General features: G+C 41.3%; 1 protein-coding gene across 2 annotated transcripts in view; it reads left to right on the top strand.

Annotated features, from left to right (window-relative positions):
• Positions 1–2,633, top strand: part of ZNF277 (zinc finger protein 277) — a 103,741-nt gene extending 101,108 nt beyond the window's left edge. For both annotated transcript variants that reach the window (XM_081800237.1, XM_081800238.1), the window contains exon 12: positions 1,648–2,633. In XM_081800237.1, the coding sequence (XP_081656363.1) occupies positions 1,648–1,834 (187 nt within the window). In that variant the 3' untranslated portion in view covers positions 1,835–2,633. The remainder of the gene's footprint in view (positions 1–1,647) is intronic.
• Positions 2,634–18,229: the final 15,596 nt, after the last annotated feature.

Genomic DNA, 18,229 nt, shown 5'->3' with positions numbered 1-18,229 from the left:
CTTACTTGTTTTTATTCATTTCTCCAAACCTAAATAAAAGAGAAACATACATGTATAGAAAAAAGTAAAAATCTTCAAAAACCTTATTTTTAAAGGAATCCCGTTTTTGTAAGTTTAACCAGATTTTGTGGTATGGAGATAAAGATGTAGATATAGAATTATAGATTTTTCCATTATATTTTGTTAACAGAATATTGTAAGCATGTTTCTATATCTAATACATATCGATTGCATCATTTTTAATGGTTGTCAAATATCCCATTCAATAGATATACCCTAATTTGCTAGATATTGAGGTTGTTTCTTGCATTTTGCTCTTTTAAATAGTAATACAATGAGTATCCATCCATATGCCTGCATTGTTGCACACTTACCCAATTTTTCTTTTAGATAAACTCCTAGAAATAAAATTACTCTGTCAAAGAGTACACAACTATTAGGGTTTTTGGTATATATTTTTCATCTCAGCACTTTATAAATGTTAAGCAGTTGGTCCACTGATCTGATCTGTACTATGGAGGTGGTATCAGACTTCTTTGCCAGTTCAGCCATCTGGGCTGGTTCTCATAGTCTGGACAACCTCAGCTGAGAGAACCTCTGAGAGGTTGTAGAGTTCTAGCTGCCTGGAGGTTCCTCTCTTCTTAGGAAATGTTAAATAAGCCTCCTCCCTCCCCCGCCCCCAACTCTTGCCCAACACTAGCCCCAAAGCTCTAGATTTTCCTCTAGAAAATCCCAGATTTCAGGGCACCTGGGTGGTTCAGTCAGTTAAGTGCCCAACTCTTGGTTTCGACTCAGGTCATGATCATAGTAGGGTCATGAGATCGAGCCCCACATCAGCTTCTGCACTCAGCATGAAATCTATTTGAGATTCTCCCTCTACCCCTCCGCCTGCTCACACTCACTTGTTCTCTCTGTCTCCCTCTCTCTCTCTAAAATAAATAAATAAAATCTTTTAAAAAAAGAAAGAAAGAAAATCCCAGATTTGTGAGAGGCAAAGTCGGTCCTGGATTGCCTGAGACCCTGTTCCTGTAATTCTTAAATAAAGTGAAATCTTTAGAGATACTCCAGAACTAACTCCTAAGTGTGTCCAGAAAAGGAACCTGAATAATAGACTTAAAATTCTACAGATGTTTTAATTTTTGATCACCTAGAATGAAGGAACCAGTAGTGATTAAGTTGGGAAGAACACACACACATTCAAGGGAAACAGTGTTTTCATCAGATATTTAAAGGATTCATGTATGAAAAAGTAGCCATATTTGAGTTTTGGTAATCTGTAGGGAAGAACTGGGGCCTTTGAGTAGAAATGAAGGGGATGTCATTTTTAGCTTCATCCATGGCGCTCTATCTAACAGCTAGAGCTGTCCAGTACTGGAGTAAGCTGCCTTTCGAGATAGTTTTTGTGGGACTATCAAGCACAGGCTGAATGGGCAGCTAGCAAGGATACTGGTAAGACTGATACCAGCCAGTAAAGGTCAAAGTAAAAGTAATTCAGAAGTTGTCTCCCATACCACCTTTGCAAAATGCCGTCAAAATTGTTGGCAAGGAAACCTAGCAGAATTATAGTAAAGTGTATGTTCAACTGCCTAGAAACTTTACTGGATAATTTATAGTTTGGTTGTTCAGTATATCTGTGGTTGTTTTCAGGTATTATTTTCCAACCTATGAAAATGACACTCTACTGTGTACACTGTCTGACAGTGAAAGTGACCTGACAGCTCAGGAACAAAATGGAAATATTACCATCATCAGTGAAGATACATCTAAACTGCATGCTTTGAAACAAAGCAGTATTTTGAACCAGTTGCTACTGCAAGAGGGCTTGAAAAACTAGAAGAAAATGCCACAGAAGCAACTTTTCATGTTTTTCTCTTATGAAACAAACTCAGAAAAATAGTTTAAATTTGAACATTAGCAAAGGATTAGTCCTTGGTGAAATAAAATTTTTAAAAAGTACTTTGCAAAAAATAAAATGAGGACTTTTTGTATTTTTGGCTATAAGTTTTACTATGTAATCATTATAAATGATCTCATTTCATTAGACTCAATTATCTATAATAAGGAGGACATGCGGGGATTGGATTCTGGACCAAGAAAAAATTTTCTTTTGCTATAAAAGATCTAGTGGGACAAATGGCACACTTTTAATAAGGTTGTAGCTAATGTTAATTGGTGTTAATTTCCAGATTTTGATAATGGTACTGTGATTATGTAGGAGAACGTCCATGTCTTTAGATAATACACAGTGAAACTTACAGGTAAAGGAGCATTTTTGGTTGCAACTTACTCTCAAAAAACAAATGTGAATATGTAGACAGAAAAATGCTGAAGTGAATGTGATAGGTTGTTAACATTTGGGGAATCTAGGTGAAGGTTATATAGCAATTCTTTGTACTACGGCAACTTTTCTGTAAGTCTAAAATGCCTTTACAGTTGGTTTGTTTAAATCAGGTCCTATGGGGCACCTGGGTGGCTCAGTCGGTTGGGCGGCTACCTTCAGTTCAGGTCATGATCCCAGGATACTGGGATCGAGCCCGGGGTCAGGCTCCCTGCTCAGTGGGGAGTCTGCTTCTCCCTCTCCCTCTGCCCCACCCCCTCATGCTCACACACTCTCTCTCTCTCAAATAAATCAATAAAATCTTTAAAAAAAATCAGGTCCCAGGTGAGATTCATGCATTGCCTTTGGTTGGTATGGTTCTTAAGGATCTTAAAATCTATACAGTTCATGCTCCCTCTTAAAATGCCACTTTTTTGTTAAACTGAGCCCTTTGTCTCACTTTCTGAGTTTGGATGATCATATGCTCTTTGTGTCATTTAACATGTTCCTCTATCACCCCTTTTTCCTGCCAACTGATAGATTTAAGAAGTTCCAATAAATTTGTGTTCAAAATTTGTTTGCACAAATAATTTATAAGAAATACTGTTGCTGTTGCATCACATCAGGCACATAATATCCCTTGTACCAGTTTTAGAGATTTTAGAGCTGACAGTCCACTCAGGTATTGTCAGTCAATGCATCATTATAAAGTTCCCCATCAGTCTTTTATCTAACTCATTTGGTACTCACTGGTAATTGCTACCTATTATTTTTTCTAGTGACTTGCAAAATGATGGTTTTCTAATGCTATCGTTTACAGTGCATTCTTTATACAGCATGGGTGCTATGGAGTACTGGAGTTTGAAGTTCTAGTTTTCAACTGTTAATACCAGCCTATGTAGGCAGTGCCCAAAGACTAATCTTGAAGTCATGTGGCCTGTCAAGAGTCTCAAGAGTCATCCCCCACCGTGTGATCCAAAAGTGACTAGATTTATAAATTTTAGAGGCTCTGACCATGGCTTTAGATTTCCAAGCCTCCAGCTTTGCAGACAAACAAAGCAGAGAGGCGCCTGGGTGGCTTAGTCAGTTAAGTGTGTCTACTCAGGTCATGATCTCAGGGTCCTGGGATCTTGCCCCGCATTGGGCTCTCTGCCCAGCGGTGAGTCTGCTGCTCCCTCTCACTCTCCCTCTGTGCTCTCTCTTCATCTCAAATAAATAAATAAAATCTTAAAAAAAAAAAAAGGAAAGGGGCTCCTGGGTAGCTCAGCTGGTTGAGTGTCCAACTCGGTTTTGACTCAGGTCATGATCTCAGGGTCGTGAGCTAGAGCCCCACTTCAGGCTCTGTGCTCAGTGGGGAGTCTGGGGTGTCTGCTTGGGACTCTCTCTCCCTCTACCCCCTCTCCCCCAAAATAAATAAATAAATCTTAAAAAAAAAAAAAGGCAAAGAAATAGAAGCCCTTATTATAATGGAAAATGCCTAAGTTAAAGACACAATTGAGTTAAATTGTTTTAAACCCAAAGATCTAAAGAAGGCAGTTAGTCCTGTGCCTAGAACCTTGTGTGTCTAGGCAGATTTGTTCAGGAAATCAGGTAATGTGTAGAGTGTTTCTAGAATGTGCTTCAGTTTTAGAACAGGAGCAATGAAAGAATGAGAACAAAATTAAGAATAATTAAGCTTGTGAAGGAGAAAGTTTTTTTTGGAGAAAGTTTTTGGAGATAAAGTTGAGATCTTAGAGAACAGATCAGATGGCTATAAAAGGAAAAATGAAATTGAAGGACAGATAAAAGGGAAAAGATGATGTACTTAGGTTTAATTCATATAAGAGGTTATTTTTAAAATGAGTAGATGTTTTGGAGGTTTGGGTTTTTTTTTTAGCTCAGAAATAATAACTTGGTCCCAAAAAAATCAAACAAGAATAGAAGCAAAATCATAGCCGACTGTGCTGACTCTCAGAGGGAGCAAGAATATAGACCACTACCGGCAAAGTACTCTCTTAGAGCTACACAGAGAATAGAGACTACTTGCCAAGAACTATTGGGAATTCCTCCTTAAAGTTTGGGACACTGATGCCTGAAAGGTTGGACAGTTCAAAAGGGGAGGATCAGCCAGATGGAAGTACACTATTCAAGGGATTATTGAATGGGTTCCCAGATGTCACTAAAATTGTAAATAGGAATATAAGTGCTGTCCATACCCAGAGGGAACAGGCTGAGAAATTTTGAAATTTTAGACTGTAAATGAAGGCAACCAGAAAGATGAAACATAACAGAGAGCCAATCAGGACAGTGATAAATGGAATCCAAGCCTGGATTGGCTGTTAGCCTAATCACAAAATGCATGTTGATTATCTAACTCAGAAAGGTGAGAGTGGCCAAGGTTTTTTTTTTTTGAACAATGGTTGCTTTTGGCCCAGCAGACCTAGTGATTTAGCTCTCAAAACGGAAGACCCCATTAGACAAAATCTAGAACAGAATGTCAGGTAAGTACATGTCTAGGCCAGAAAGAAGAGAAAGATAAAAAAAGGAAGAAAGAAAAAAAAAGGCATCAGATTCTACAAATACTAGGCCTTTATTAGGGAAATTTAACTTATTAGGAGGTAAGTTAAACTGTGACAAATCCAGCTGTTCACCTTGAAAAGTATAGAGGGGAAGTCAAGCCCTAGGACATATCCAGTATTGCTGACAAAGGCAGAGTGGAGGGAAATACTCCTGGAGGCCTGGACCAATCAAAAGCAAGGGAAGGTGGAGTGCTGAGGAGGGCTCCACAGAGGTATCTGTCCTCACCAGTGCAATTAATCTGGTAGTCCAGTTGCCCCCAGTATTCGTTCTCCCTCTCTTGAATAGGTTTAGTTGGGTATATGGCAGACTAGAATGAAGACTACACTTCCTAGCTTCTCTTACAGCTCAGGATACTTGTGTGTCTACATTGTGGTAAATGAGATGTAAACAGAAGAGTCAAGTGTGACAGCTTCTAAGAGTCTTCCTTAAGATACTAGATGCAGCACTCTCTGCTTTCCTTTCATCCCTTCCTGCTCCTGTTGCTGAAGATACCTGCATATGGGACAGGGAAGTCAAACCAAGCATGATGGGGCAACAGTGTCAAAGGAATCTGGATAACACCAGCCCTCAAACGGTGACCTAGATGTTTATGTGAGTGGAATAAACATCTACCTTTCCACTGTTACTTTGGGGGTTTTGTCATTCATAGCTGAACCTAGAGATTCAGCTGCAGAAATGTCCATAGCAGCTTTAGTTCAGGAATCTGCGAGGATGTTTTCTGGTTGAAAAAAAATGAGGGACTGGGGAGCCTGGGTGGCTTCGTCGTTAAGTGTCTGCCTTCGGCTCACGTCATGATCCCAGGATCCTGGGATCGAGCCCCACATCGGGCTCCCTGCTCGGCGGGAAGCCTGCTTCTCCCTCTCCCGCTCCCCCTGCTTGTGTTCTCTCTCTCGCTATGTCTCTCTGTGTCAAATAAATAAAATCTTTTTAAAAAAAGAAAAAAACAAGGGAGTGAAAGAGAGGCTACCCTTACAAGACAGGCTTTACAGGCATGTCATTCCACAACAAAGACCAACAGCAGGAGCCAGTGTGGAAACCGTGTGGTTATTTAGAGCCTAGATCCCACAGATCAGGCAGGGGATATTGTAGACAGAAGGCTCAAAGGGGAAAGGAAAAGTAAAACGGTCTTTAAGATTCGAGATGGAAAAGAAAGACCTCTCAAAGCAGACTCATGATTGGGCTTGCCATCACTGGAGATTTCTAAACTTTGCAAGAATGCAAATATCTTACAAGGGAGAAAGATTCACCTCTGCCCTCTAAGGTTCTTCAGCTGGTTCTGCAAAATAAACTGACAACAGAGAGATTAATATGAGAAAAAATATACGAAGTTATTTGATATTGGGGCCCATGGGTGGCTCAGGCAAGCGGCTGCCTTCAGCTCGGGTCATGATCCTGGGGTCCTGGAATCGAGTCCCACATCAGGTTCCTTGCTCAGCAGGGAGTCTGCTTCTCTCCCTCTGCCTGCTGTTCCCCCTGCTTGTGCCCTCTCTCTCTCTGTGTCAAATAAACAAACCTTTTAAAAAAAATTTTTAATTAAAAAATTATTTGATATTAAAAGTTTTACACAGGGGTGCCTGGGTGGCTCAGTTGGTTAAGTATCTGGGAGATTCCTCCCAATCGAGTTTGGTGTTAAGTGTTTTGATGATACTCTTTAAAAAGTGAGGTATACCAGGGGCGCCTAGGTGGCACAGTCGGTTAAGCATCCAACTCTTAGTTTCCACTCAGGTCGTGATCTCAGGGTTATGAGATCAAGCCCCAAGTCAGGGTCCATGCTCAGCACAGAGTCTGCTTGAGATTCTCTCTCTCCCTCACCCCTCGACCCCCTCCCCCAGCTTGTACTCTCTCTCTCTCTCAAATAAATAAATAAATCTTTAAAAAAAAAAAAAAAAAGTCCTTAAAAACTGAAGTATATCAGAAACTTGGTGTATAATTAAACTTTTAAGATTCTGAAAAAAGCCACACCAGTGGTTCTAGTGAGACCCTGTCCAGGTTGCTGAAAGAACTACAGTGCTATCCAAGGCATGAAGAACCCATCTGGTTCAGAATGAACAGCATCAGAAGGATGAGTTTTAGATTCGAATGTCTTTAACTCAAGCATATAAGAGAATCTAATCTTTCAACTTTTTCTCCCTAGGAAATTCACAGTGGTAGAGGGGTTATATTTAAATTGGAGGACATCAAGATTTTACTGAAATTTTTTTATTGAAGTATCTTTACATTGTCATATAATGTCTTTTCAGAGCCTCTGATAGACTGTCCAAACAACATGGTTAGACATAATTAGGACTGCAAAGTGAACTGGGGAACTTCCAGCTGGGGTTCAGCTTGGCCCTGGAATTAGTTCAGTCACTGAATTGCCTTCTGAGGGCAATAGCTATGCTCATCAGCCATTCGGATGGGAAAAGTGGGGGAATGTGCTTGTGGTGGGAGCAGTACTTTCAGGATAGATTGCTGGTCTCCTGCCAAGGAGATGGTCCCACCCTTGTTGGCCCTGAATTTAATGGTTAAGCCCAATGAGCTAAGAGAACAAAAAACCCTGGGAGTGTTGGGCACCTAGCACCTTGTTTCCACAAGAAAAGGAATCCATTACAATAACTTTCTTGGTTTCTTTCTGCCCCCTGTCACTGCTGTGAGTGAGGAGAATGAATTTTCTGACTGGAACAGGAACTAGGCATCTATGACTCAGCCCCTTCCTCCTCCTTTTTCTCTTTCGGGTATGTCTGTCTGCCGAGAGAGCACATCCTGTTCTTCTCCATTCTGCAAACTTTAGAGTGGCAGGCTCTGCCTGTGAAGTTGAAGGCCTGAAGTTACCCAACACTGTCTGTGACTGTGTGGATAAATCTGCCTAACTTTGGGGTTCATTGTTAGTGCCCACAACTATATGCCATGCTCTCCAACAGCATCTTTATTAGTAGTAAAGGTGATATTTCATCTCTGTCTGCGTGACTCATGTATCACCTGGCCCCTCTGGAAGGTACACAGTCTCTCGGGATGGTAGGTATAGTCAGGATTACTAGGAAACCATGTCTTGGAGAGTTACTGGTAAATACTCTTGAGTCCTGGCAGTCAGGAGGCAAAATAGACTTAGTTCCAGTCCAGGACTAAGGCTGGGCGATAAAGCCAGAGAATTCTAGATTATCAATGGTGAGCTAGCTGCATGTATACTTTTTGAAAGATCTTTAGAACTAGGTTCTTAGGTTGAGTTCCACAAAAAACAGACCTTAAGAGAACAACTTGTGTGCAGATCGTTTACTCGACAGGTAGACTCAGGAAATGTCAGTATAGGAAGTAAAAAATGAAACGGAAGGAGCACAAAAGTGTGCATTAATGAAGTTACTGCTATGGGAACTGGAGTTCAACCTTACTGAGGACTTCTGCGGGATTGCATAGAACACTTAGAGTGCCCTCCACCCACCACTACCACTACCAGCAAAAGAGCTGGGCTGTTGATCCACCAGCCCCCACTGGTCGAAGATCTAGGACTGCTCCCGTGGCATCAATTGCCTGGCCCTCCCAGCCTGCCTTGCACGTTGGTCTAGTGCCTTACACAAAGACTGAGGAAGCAGTAGTGGAAAAGGACACTAACAGTAACTGCTACGAATATAGATGTTGCATGACCACAAAAGAAACATTTTATGTAGAATTCAGCTGTCCTCACACCTTTCCATATATCACTGACCTGACCCTCAAAACAATGTTATGAGCTCTCTAGTCAGGAATGTTTATCCTCATCAAGGGTAAAGACATGATGAGATAACTGAGGAACAGAGAGATGGGGACTTGTCCAAAAGATAAAAGCCCCGCCAAGTATTTTGTATTTTAATAACAAAATAATATATGGGAATTTAAAATGAAACAAAGCTGAGTCCTGAACTTCTTTACTGAATGGAGGAATAGCAATTCTTTTTGAAAGGACGGACTCAAACTTGAATCAGAACCAAGAATGGATTCTTTAAAATGTTAAGTGCTTTGCTGACTTCATATGCAGAATTAACTCACCAGTCCACTTTCATCAAGGGCATCAAACTGCAGCTATTGTTTGCCCATTCTGCAAAAATAGCCATCCTACATCCTTGAAGTTTAATTCAACTCTTTCAATAAGCTTTAGATGATGGATAAGCTAGAGGATTAAACCAGGAGCTGCAGTTGAACTCTTATGCCTCATAATTGATACTTTGAAAAGCTAAAACATGTTCACTTCCTGATGATAGCAATTTGCAAGATTGAATGACATTGCAAGCATATTAATTCAAACTGAAAACATTCAGCTAAGTTAATATTAATTTCACAGTGTTCTGAGATTCAAGTGAAGCTGAGTTCTGTTGGGCTTATAAAATTAGGCTACAGAAAACAGGCTTTTTTTGAAGATAATTTCAGTCAGTTGACTTGGATACAGGGTGAGCAGTGAATCAGTCTAATGAAATAGATTTTCATTTTGGTGTTTTCATCATTTGGAAAACATTAAAAAAGCAAAAGAATATGCTGTGGTAAATTATAAAAACTAAAAAAAAAAAAAAAATTGAAGGAGGAAGAGAAAGTGAAGGACACCAAAACCCAAAAATTCTTAATCTCTTACTCTCACAAAAGGCAACCCACTCCAACACCTCCATCATTGCCTACAAAGATAATGTCCAAACCCTGGCACTTGAGACCTCTCAGAATCTGGTCACAACTACCTCCTCCATCATCCAATCCATCATTAAGTCCAGTCAGTTCTATCCCCCAAATGCATCTCCTCAGGCTGTACCACCCCTGGACTAAACCACTACAACATTCTACTAGTTAGACTCCCTCCTTCCATGATGGCCTCTTCAGTCTGTCCTCCTCATGCAGCTAGAGTGATCTTTAACAATCCTTCCATGGTATAATGAATTTGGGGGTTACTTACCCAGCACTCACTTCCCTTTTCTTTCTTTCCTAAATGTTTCCAAATTATCTTGGGAGGACCACTCCACCCTCACTAAGTAGCAACATGCCATTTGGGATTGACCCCAGCCCTAGCGACAGGAGGCAGGGAGTCTTGCCTGGAGTTTGAGCTTCACTGCCAAGATTGGTGATGCAGAGAGGTGCCCACTGTGACTGGCCCAGGCTGTTCCAATCAGAGTGAAGGTGAGGGATTCTGTTCATTGGCTTACAGAAGCTGGACTCTCCCTCTCCTTGTGAAAAAAAGAAACAGGTACCATGGTTGATGCCAAAACCATCTTGTCATCTTGAGAGAAGGACTCTCAGAGAAGAGGAAAGGCAAGATGAAATGAAACCTCACCTCAAGACTTTGCAGTTACTCAGGCCAATAAATTCCCTTTATTGCTTGAACCCTTTAAGTGGGGTTTTCTATTACATACGTGAGAGTGTCTGAGCTTATATACATGGCTTCCCGTTGAACATGGAATCAAGTGTAAACTTCTTACATGACCCCCAAAGCCCTCCTGATTTGGACCTAGCCACATCTCCAACCTCGTCCCTTGCCACTCTCCTGCATGCCCACTACTCTTCAGGCCTCCTTGAACGGACAACACCTCTTCCCACCTCAGTGTTTTCGCACATGTTCTCTTTGTCTGGATATTCTTGTGCGGACTCTTTATATCACCGTCCTCGTATCATCCAGGCCTCAATGTCACCATCACAGGCTGGTCCATTCCAGTTTCGAGTCCTACACTATCTTGGTTGCTGCCACTGTAGTTTCAATTTCAGCAACCCCATGAGAAAAGAACTGGGAGAAGGCCAGGCTGTGAGTTGGAAATATTCTTGGTGCCACAAGTCCAATATGCATCTGGTCCCTCCCCACTCTCACTTCTGAGGAAAAAAATGAATGTGTGGGGACATCACATTTTTCTGGGGTTAGGATGGAGAATTTTATTCCCAAGAATGCCGAGAGGCTGCTTGCCATGAGACAAAAGCTGGACTGGGCTTTGCTGCCGGCTGTGTGGGATCTAGAAGGCCTTGTGCTGGAAGCTGGTGCAACAGTGCCCGAGGAGAAGGTGAGAGTTCCAGAGGGCAGCAAGTCAGGAGAAGACTGGCAAGAGACTGCAGGGCTGAGAGAGCAAGCAGTCTCTTCAGCACTGAAGGGAGGGTGAAGAGGACTTTAATGATATTTTTATGGACAGCAACACATGGTGTACTGGTGTCTTCCCTAAAAATGTTCCTGGGGAAACAGAAAATCGGGTTCCCAGGGAGAAAGGGGAAATGGAGAGTTACTGTGTGATGGTTACAGAGTTTCTGTTTAAATAATGACAGAGTTCCAGAAATAGATAGTGGTGATAGTTGTACAACATTGTGAATTTTTTTTGAGAGAGAAAGTGGCGGGAGGGAGGGCAGCGGAGGGGCAGAGGGAGAGGGAGAATCCTAAGCAGGCTCCACACCCAGTGCAGAGCCCCACGTGGGGCCACCATCCCGAGATCATGACTGAGCCGAAATCAAGAGTCAGATGCTTAACAGACTGAGCCACCCAGGCACCCCCAACATTGTGAATTTATTTATTTGTTTATTTATTTTAGAGAGAGCACGAGCACAAGCAGGGGGAGAGGGAGAGAGAGAAGCAGGCTCCCCGCTGAGCAGGGAGCCCAATGTGGGGCTCCATCCCGGGACCCAGGATCATGACCTGAGCTGACGGCAGATGCTTAACCAACTGAGCCAGCCAGGTGCCCAACATTGTGAATTTAATTAACAACACTGAATTTTTTATTTTAAAATGTTTGAAATGATCAATTTTATGTTATGTATATTTTACCACAATAAGAAAAAGATTAAAAAATAAGCTGAAAATGAGCAAAGGACCTGAACATTTTTCCAAAGAAGGTCAATAGGCACATGAAAAGATGCTCAACATCACCAGTTATTAGGGAAATGCAAATTAAAACCACAGTGAGATATCACCTCATAATGCTGACATATCACCTGTTAGAATGGCCATCATCAAAAAGAGCTAATAAATGTTGGTATGGATGTGGAGAAAAGGGAAGCCTTGTGAACTGTTGGGATTGTAAATTGGTACAACTGCTATGGAAAACAGTAAAAAGAGAGGGGCACCTGGCTGACTCAGTCAGTGGAACATGCAACTCTTTATCTCAGGGTTGTAAGTTCAAGCCCCATGTTGTGTATAGAGATAAGTTAAAAATAAAATCTTTAAGCGGTGCCTGGGTGGCTCAGTCAGTTAGGCATCCAACTCTTGATTTCGGCTCAGGTCATGATCTTGAGGTCATGGGATCGAGCCCTGTGTTGGGCTCCACACTCAGAGGGGAGTGTGCTTGAGATTCTCTCTCTCCCTCTGCCCCTCCCCCTGCTCACGCTCTCTCTCTTTCTCTCTCAAAGAGATATTTATTTCTCAAAGAAATAAATAAATCTAAAATAAAATAAAATCTTTAAAAAATAGAAAGAGACCTACCATATGATCCAGCAATTCCACTTCTGGAAATACATCCAAAGGAAATGAAAACACTAACTTGAAGATATATCTGCACTCCCCATGTTCATAGCAGCATTATTTACAATACCCAAGACATGGAAACAACCTAAGTGTCCATCAATGGATGAATGAATAAAGAAGTCTGGGTATATATAAATACATACATACAATGGAATATCATTAAGCCATAAATGCACTAGAGGAAAATTTACTATTTGCAACAACATGGATGGACCTTGATGGCATTATGCTAAGTGGAATAAGTCAGACAGAGAAAAGCAAACACTGTATGATCTCACTTACAGGTGGAATCTAAAACAAACTCATGAAGAGATTAGACTTGTGGTTATGAGAGGTACAGTGTTAAGTTGGAGGCAGGTGGTCAAAAGGTACAAACTTGCAGTTATAAAATAAGTAAGTACTAGAGATGTAATGTACAACATGACGACTATAGTTAGCATTGCTGTTTGATATATAGGAAGTTAAGAGAGTAAATCCTAAGAGTTCTCATCATAAGGAGAATTTTCTTTCTTTTTTCTTTTCTTTTAATATATTTATATGAAATGATGGATGCTAGTTGAACTTACTGTAGGAATCATTTCACAATATATATAAATCAAACCATCATGCTGTATGCCTTAAACTAATACAGTGATGTATGTCAACTGTTTCTCAATAAACTGAGAAAAACATTTAAAAAATAAACTGGCTGTATAAAGGAGGAACTAGAGTAGGCCAAGCAGACCAAGAAAGAGGTTGGAACATCCATCTGATCAGGAGCTGATGAGAACTTCAACTAGGACAATGAAAGTCAGGAAAAATTTGTAAGTAAAATGATCAGGACCAAATGCCTATTATTTCGGACCTGCTGAATTTAAGGCATGTGGTGACACTCCATCTCCTTCTTGCACACACTCCCCACAAGGGGCTCACTGCTGGGGTCCCGCTCATTTTCCCTCAGCAGTCCCCTGCCAATTATGACATCACAAATTCAGACCCAGGGGGTCAAATCTACTGTTTTCAAAAGAAGTCAGAAATCTGTATTTTTATGTGAAATTTCCTGATTTATAATTCCCGTCTCAGGGCTAGTTCCTGTTTATGACTCTTGATATGGATGGCATGATAAAATAGGACAACAAATTCATATTGCACTGACTATAGACCAGATATGCACTTGGAATGTTTTAAAATTTTTATTTGTGTGTATTTATGGTATACATAATACACTAGAACAATGGTATCTATGTATTAAATCATAAAGAGTAATTTATAAAGAATGTGTATAGGGCCACCTGGGTGGCTCAGTTGGTTAAACATCTGCCTTTGGCTCAGGTCATGATCCCGGGGTCCTGGGATCAAGCCCCGAATCTGGCTCCCTGCTCAGCGGGGAGCCTGCTTCTCTCACTCCTCCCTGCTCGCTTGTGCTTGCTGTCGATCTCTGTCACTCTCTTTCTCTCAAATAAATAAATAAAATCATTTTTAAAAGAATGTATATAATTTGGAGAAAGAATGAGAATATCCTGAGAAAACATCTTTTAATACATCTTAAGATAAAGGTATAGAATCAAAAAAGTTCAGAGAACCTCTGATGGAGACTATTCCTCAACAGTATGTCATTAAGCCACAGTTCTCAAGCTTGGATAGACTGAAAAATCTGGTTTCAGATGCCTATCCCTAGATCTCACACACCAAAGTTTCTGACGCACTAGGTCTAGGGTGGGAATAAGAAATCTGCCTTTCTAACAAGTGCCCTAAGTGATGTTGGGTCAAAAACCCATGAACCACACTTAAACACAGACATACTGTTAGGAGTAGAGGCTCTTGAGTCAAAAGGTCCTGGTTTCAAATCTTGGCTCTGACATTTATCAGCCACGGGACTTTGAGAAAGTTAACTTTAACTTCCGAAAGTCACAAATTTCTCATTTGTAATCTGGAAATAATACTAATGGCTACCTAATAAGTTTGTAAAACAATATTCAGCACATAGGGAAGGTAAAGTAAATATTAACTATTTTGTTATGATTGATTAATTTTTTTTTTAAATCTTTTTTTTTTATTTATTCATTTGAGACACAGAGATACAGAGACAGAGAGAGAGAAAGCATGAGCAGGGAGAGAGGCAGAGGGAGAGGAAGAAGCAGACTCCTCGCTGAGCCAGGAGCCCGATGTGGGGCTCGATCCCAGGACCCTGGGATCATGACCTGAGCTGAAGGCAGACGCTTAACCATCTGAGCCACCCAGGCGCCCCATGATTGATTAATTCTTAAGCTCTGTGGAAGGGAGCTGAAGTGTTTTTAGGGCAAGGTGAGCTACCCTGTTTCTTTTGTCATCCATCTTATAAAGAGCCTTTGTCTGAGCAGGACTCCTCCCTTTTATCATGACCTCCTTTGTCTGTTCTCAAATTCTTTTCCTCTTCAAAGCTGCCCTTGATGTTCTTTTTAACTTGACTTCATCTACATAAAAACATTCACAGACATGGGTGCTCATCATACTAATCTCTCTACTATGAATATGTTTGAAATTTTCCTTAAAAAAAAAAGCCTTTTAAAGTCTTTGTTCACATGAACTGCTCTAAACTTTACCCTCCGTATGGAGAGCTCTGACTAATACCACCTGAAATTTACACCTGGGCAGTGAAATTTAGGCACCATCTCTTGAACTCTCCTCATACATACAAGGTACATACAAGGTCTGAGACTTATTCATGAGCCTCGCAGGGCATTCTCTGTGAAGAACATCAACCGTCCTAGCACATATAACATCCGTCTGTCAGGGCTGTCAGAGTCTGCAGGCAGACTGCCATCTTACTGCTGGGATGATCCAGTTGGCTAGCGCTGTCCTGGGTTCTGGGGCCCCATCCCCAACTCCAACCAAAGCACCCCAGAGATAAAAGCAGATGATCCTGGAACAAAGTAAAAATAATTTAGCTAGATAAACATTCATTATTACTATTAGAAAATAAATTCAAAGCACATGCCCTAATTTCCATAACTCAGTGTCAACATCTTTGTAAAAAGGTACTAGATGGGCAAGGGTAACTTAAAAGTTACCAAAAAAGTTAAACAAAAAAAATACCAGCAAGCGATTTTCTAGTCTCAAATGTTTGAAAACCTCATTCTCCAAAATATAAAAATTCCAAGTGAAACATCGCCAAAGCTAATACTATTAGGGTTTAGGCTATGCTGCAATAACAAAAAAACCCAAGGATACACTGGTTTACCTCAGGGTCTATTTGTCTCTCTTATCACAGTCTTGAGGTGCTCCAGGGTGGTAGGGCTACATGGCCATCCCTGCACAGGGCTTCTAACCCAGTCAGGAGGAGGAAGGGGAAGAGCCACAGAGTACATGAGTGTTTCTTTCTGGGTGCACATCTGAGAAGGGCAAAAATCCCTTCCACTGACTCTCCACACACTGTCCACTCCACTGGACAGAACTGATACACATAAGCCACACTTAACTGCAAGGTCTACTGGGAAATGCAGTCACCAGCTGGGTGGCCATATGGCCAACCTAGACTCCGAGTCCTAGTATTAAAGAAAGGGAGAATAGAGGCTGGTGAACAACTAGCTGGTTCCTTCTAGATCTTCCTCACTTCTTGTACAGTGGAAGTGCAGAAACTTTTTAGGTTATACACATCCTCAGTGGGAAGGCTGTTCCGGATGATTGTGAAGTATATAGTATTTGGAGTCTATCTGGGTACAAAACCTGGTTCTCTCACTAGCTGTGTACCCATAGGCAAGTTATATAACATCTATGTGCCTCCATTTTATTATGTGTATTTGGGAAATAATAATAGTACCTATCTCACAGGGTACCATAAGAAATAAATGGGAATATATTTTTAAAGCATCTAACATAGTTTCCACAATGCAACCCCTATCAAAATCCTAATGGTATTTTTTTTGCAGAAATAGAAAATAAGTCTTTCCTAAAATTCACATGGAATTTCAAGGCACCCAAATAGCCAAAACAATCTTGGAAAAGAAGAACAAAGTTGGAGATCTCACATTTCTTATTCTCAAAACATATCACAAAGCTACAGTAATCAAAGCAGCATGGTACTGGAATAAAGACCAACTTCCAGACCAGCGGTATAGAATAGAAAGCTCAGAAATAACAGTTTCTAGCATGTGCGAGGCACTTAATAAGTGTGCCATCATCATCATCATCATCACCACCACTAAGCTGGATTATTTTTTCCTCCTCCATATATTGCATACTGATGCCAGTCATTTAGTTCAGGTGCATTTATTTACTTCTTTATGGACTTTGAGTTTGGCAAGTGTTGACTGAGTACAATGAGAAATGTGATTTAGGCAGAGATTAACTGAGGAAGGGCAGGTTCCAACTTAGCCCAAGGACTCAATCTGACAGAATCTTTTCTACTTTCCAAGGTTTTAAATAGATATGAAGGGACTTGGGGAGCCTAGGTGGCTCAGTTGGTTAAGTGTCTGCCTTCAGCTCAGGTCATGATCCCAGGGTCCTGGGTTCGAGTCCCGCATCAGACTCCTTGCTCAGTGGGGAGACTGCTTCTCCCTCTTCCTGCCTCTCTCCCTACTTGTGCTCTCTCTCTCTCTAAAAATAAATAAATAAAATCTTAAAAAAAAAAAAAGAAGGGACTTATCTTTGTCTCATCATTGAGAGTTGTTGGACGGGCAGTGGTCCTCAAGTCTATAGGCAAAGGCACAGCTGACACAAGGCCAGTTCTGGGTCTCTATGGGCTGTTGTTAATAACTAGTACAGAGTCTTCAGAGCATGGGAGGCCAGATGGGGCTTGCAGTCTTGAATGCCACACTGCTGGGTAAATCTTCCATATTTCACTGCACAGACAATGAAACAGGTCAACAGTCTAAAGGGGGAACTTTACTGTGCAGGTGATTTCAGAGCAAACTTGAGGTCAAGGAATAAAATGTTGGGCAGGCAGCTCAGAGGTCAAGGCCTGAGCATGCATTTTTCCACACCAGCTTCTGGAGTTTCAGAGGGGCTTAATGAGAGCCAACAAAATTTCTGAGCATTTGTTGGCAACTATGCCAGAGAGCTAGGTTGACATTCTCTCAGAGCAACATCACTTGATGTTCCAGGTGGAAGCTGTTTGTGTCTTTTCTCTTAAATAATAACTACAATTCAAATATAATAAATGGTGATGACCAATTTGTTTTCCATTTCATATTGTAAAAGCGTTCGTCCTGGTTTACCACACTCACACCACTGCGAAAGTCTACTGCTGATTTTTATTTAAAGGTCCATGTCTGGAAAATAGTCTGCTTTCGGTCTTCCTTTTTACCAGGAGATAATTATAACTTCATCGACCTGCAAGGGGTATAACTCTTATAGACACAGTTAAGAAGGGCGTACCGGCCATTCCTCTCCAGGATATGTGCTCTTTCTGCCGTATCTAGTGGAAAGATTCTATTGGAGTCCCCTTCTCTTCTCCCTTAACCACACCCAGAGCAGCTGGGGATGCCTTCCAGACTTCCAAACTGTAACAGGGAGCTGTCAGGCCGTGAGTGTCTGAATCCTTGGTCTGTGGACCTCAGGGCAACCTGAACTTTGCAGAGAATTAACACAATAGGGAGACTTTTCCGTTTTCCCAGGAATTGGGCCATGATTTGGGCCATGATGAAAACCAGAACACTTGTGTGCCCCAACATGATCACCCTCCAGAGTCATGGAATGATCTATATTTAGGTAAACAGGCATTAAATATTGGTGTGCACAATTCTGGACTTCAGTGAATACCAGTCCTGGTTGTCTTCAAGAACAACATGACAGACCACGGGCTGGGTCTGCCTTGCAGTCTCAGCTATGGGTTTGAAACCTGGGGTCCCTGGACCCTCCCCCAGTGGATCCATAGCTAGAATTCAAAGAGTCTCTGAACATGAATGGGGAAAAATGACATCTTGATTTTCACCAACCTTAAACCGAAACATAACATTTTGTTCCACTACGAA

The sequence above is a fragment of the Leptonychotes weddellii genome, chromosome 12 (genome assembly GCF_054177405.1).
Source record: "Leptonychotes weddellii isolate Sample4059 chromosome 12, ASM5417740v2, whole genome shotgun sequence".
Classification (NCBI taxonomy): domain Eukaryota; kingdom Metazoa; phylum Chordata; class Mammalia; order Carnivora; family Phocidae; genus Leptonychotes; species Leptonychotes weddellii.
This window is presented reverse-complemented; position numbering and strand designations above follow the sequence as displayed.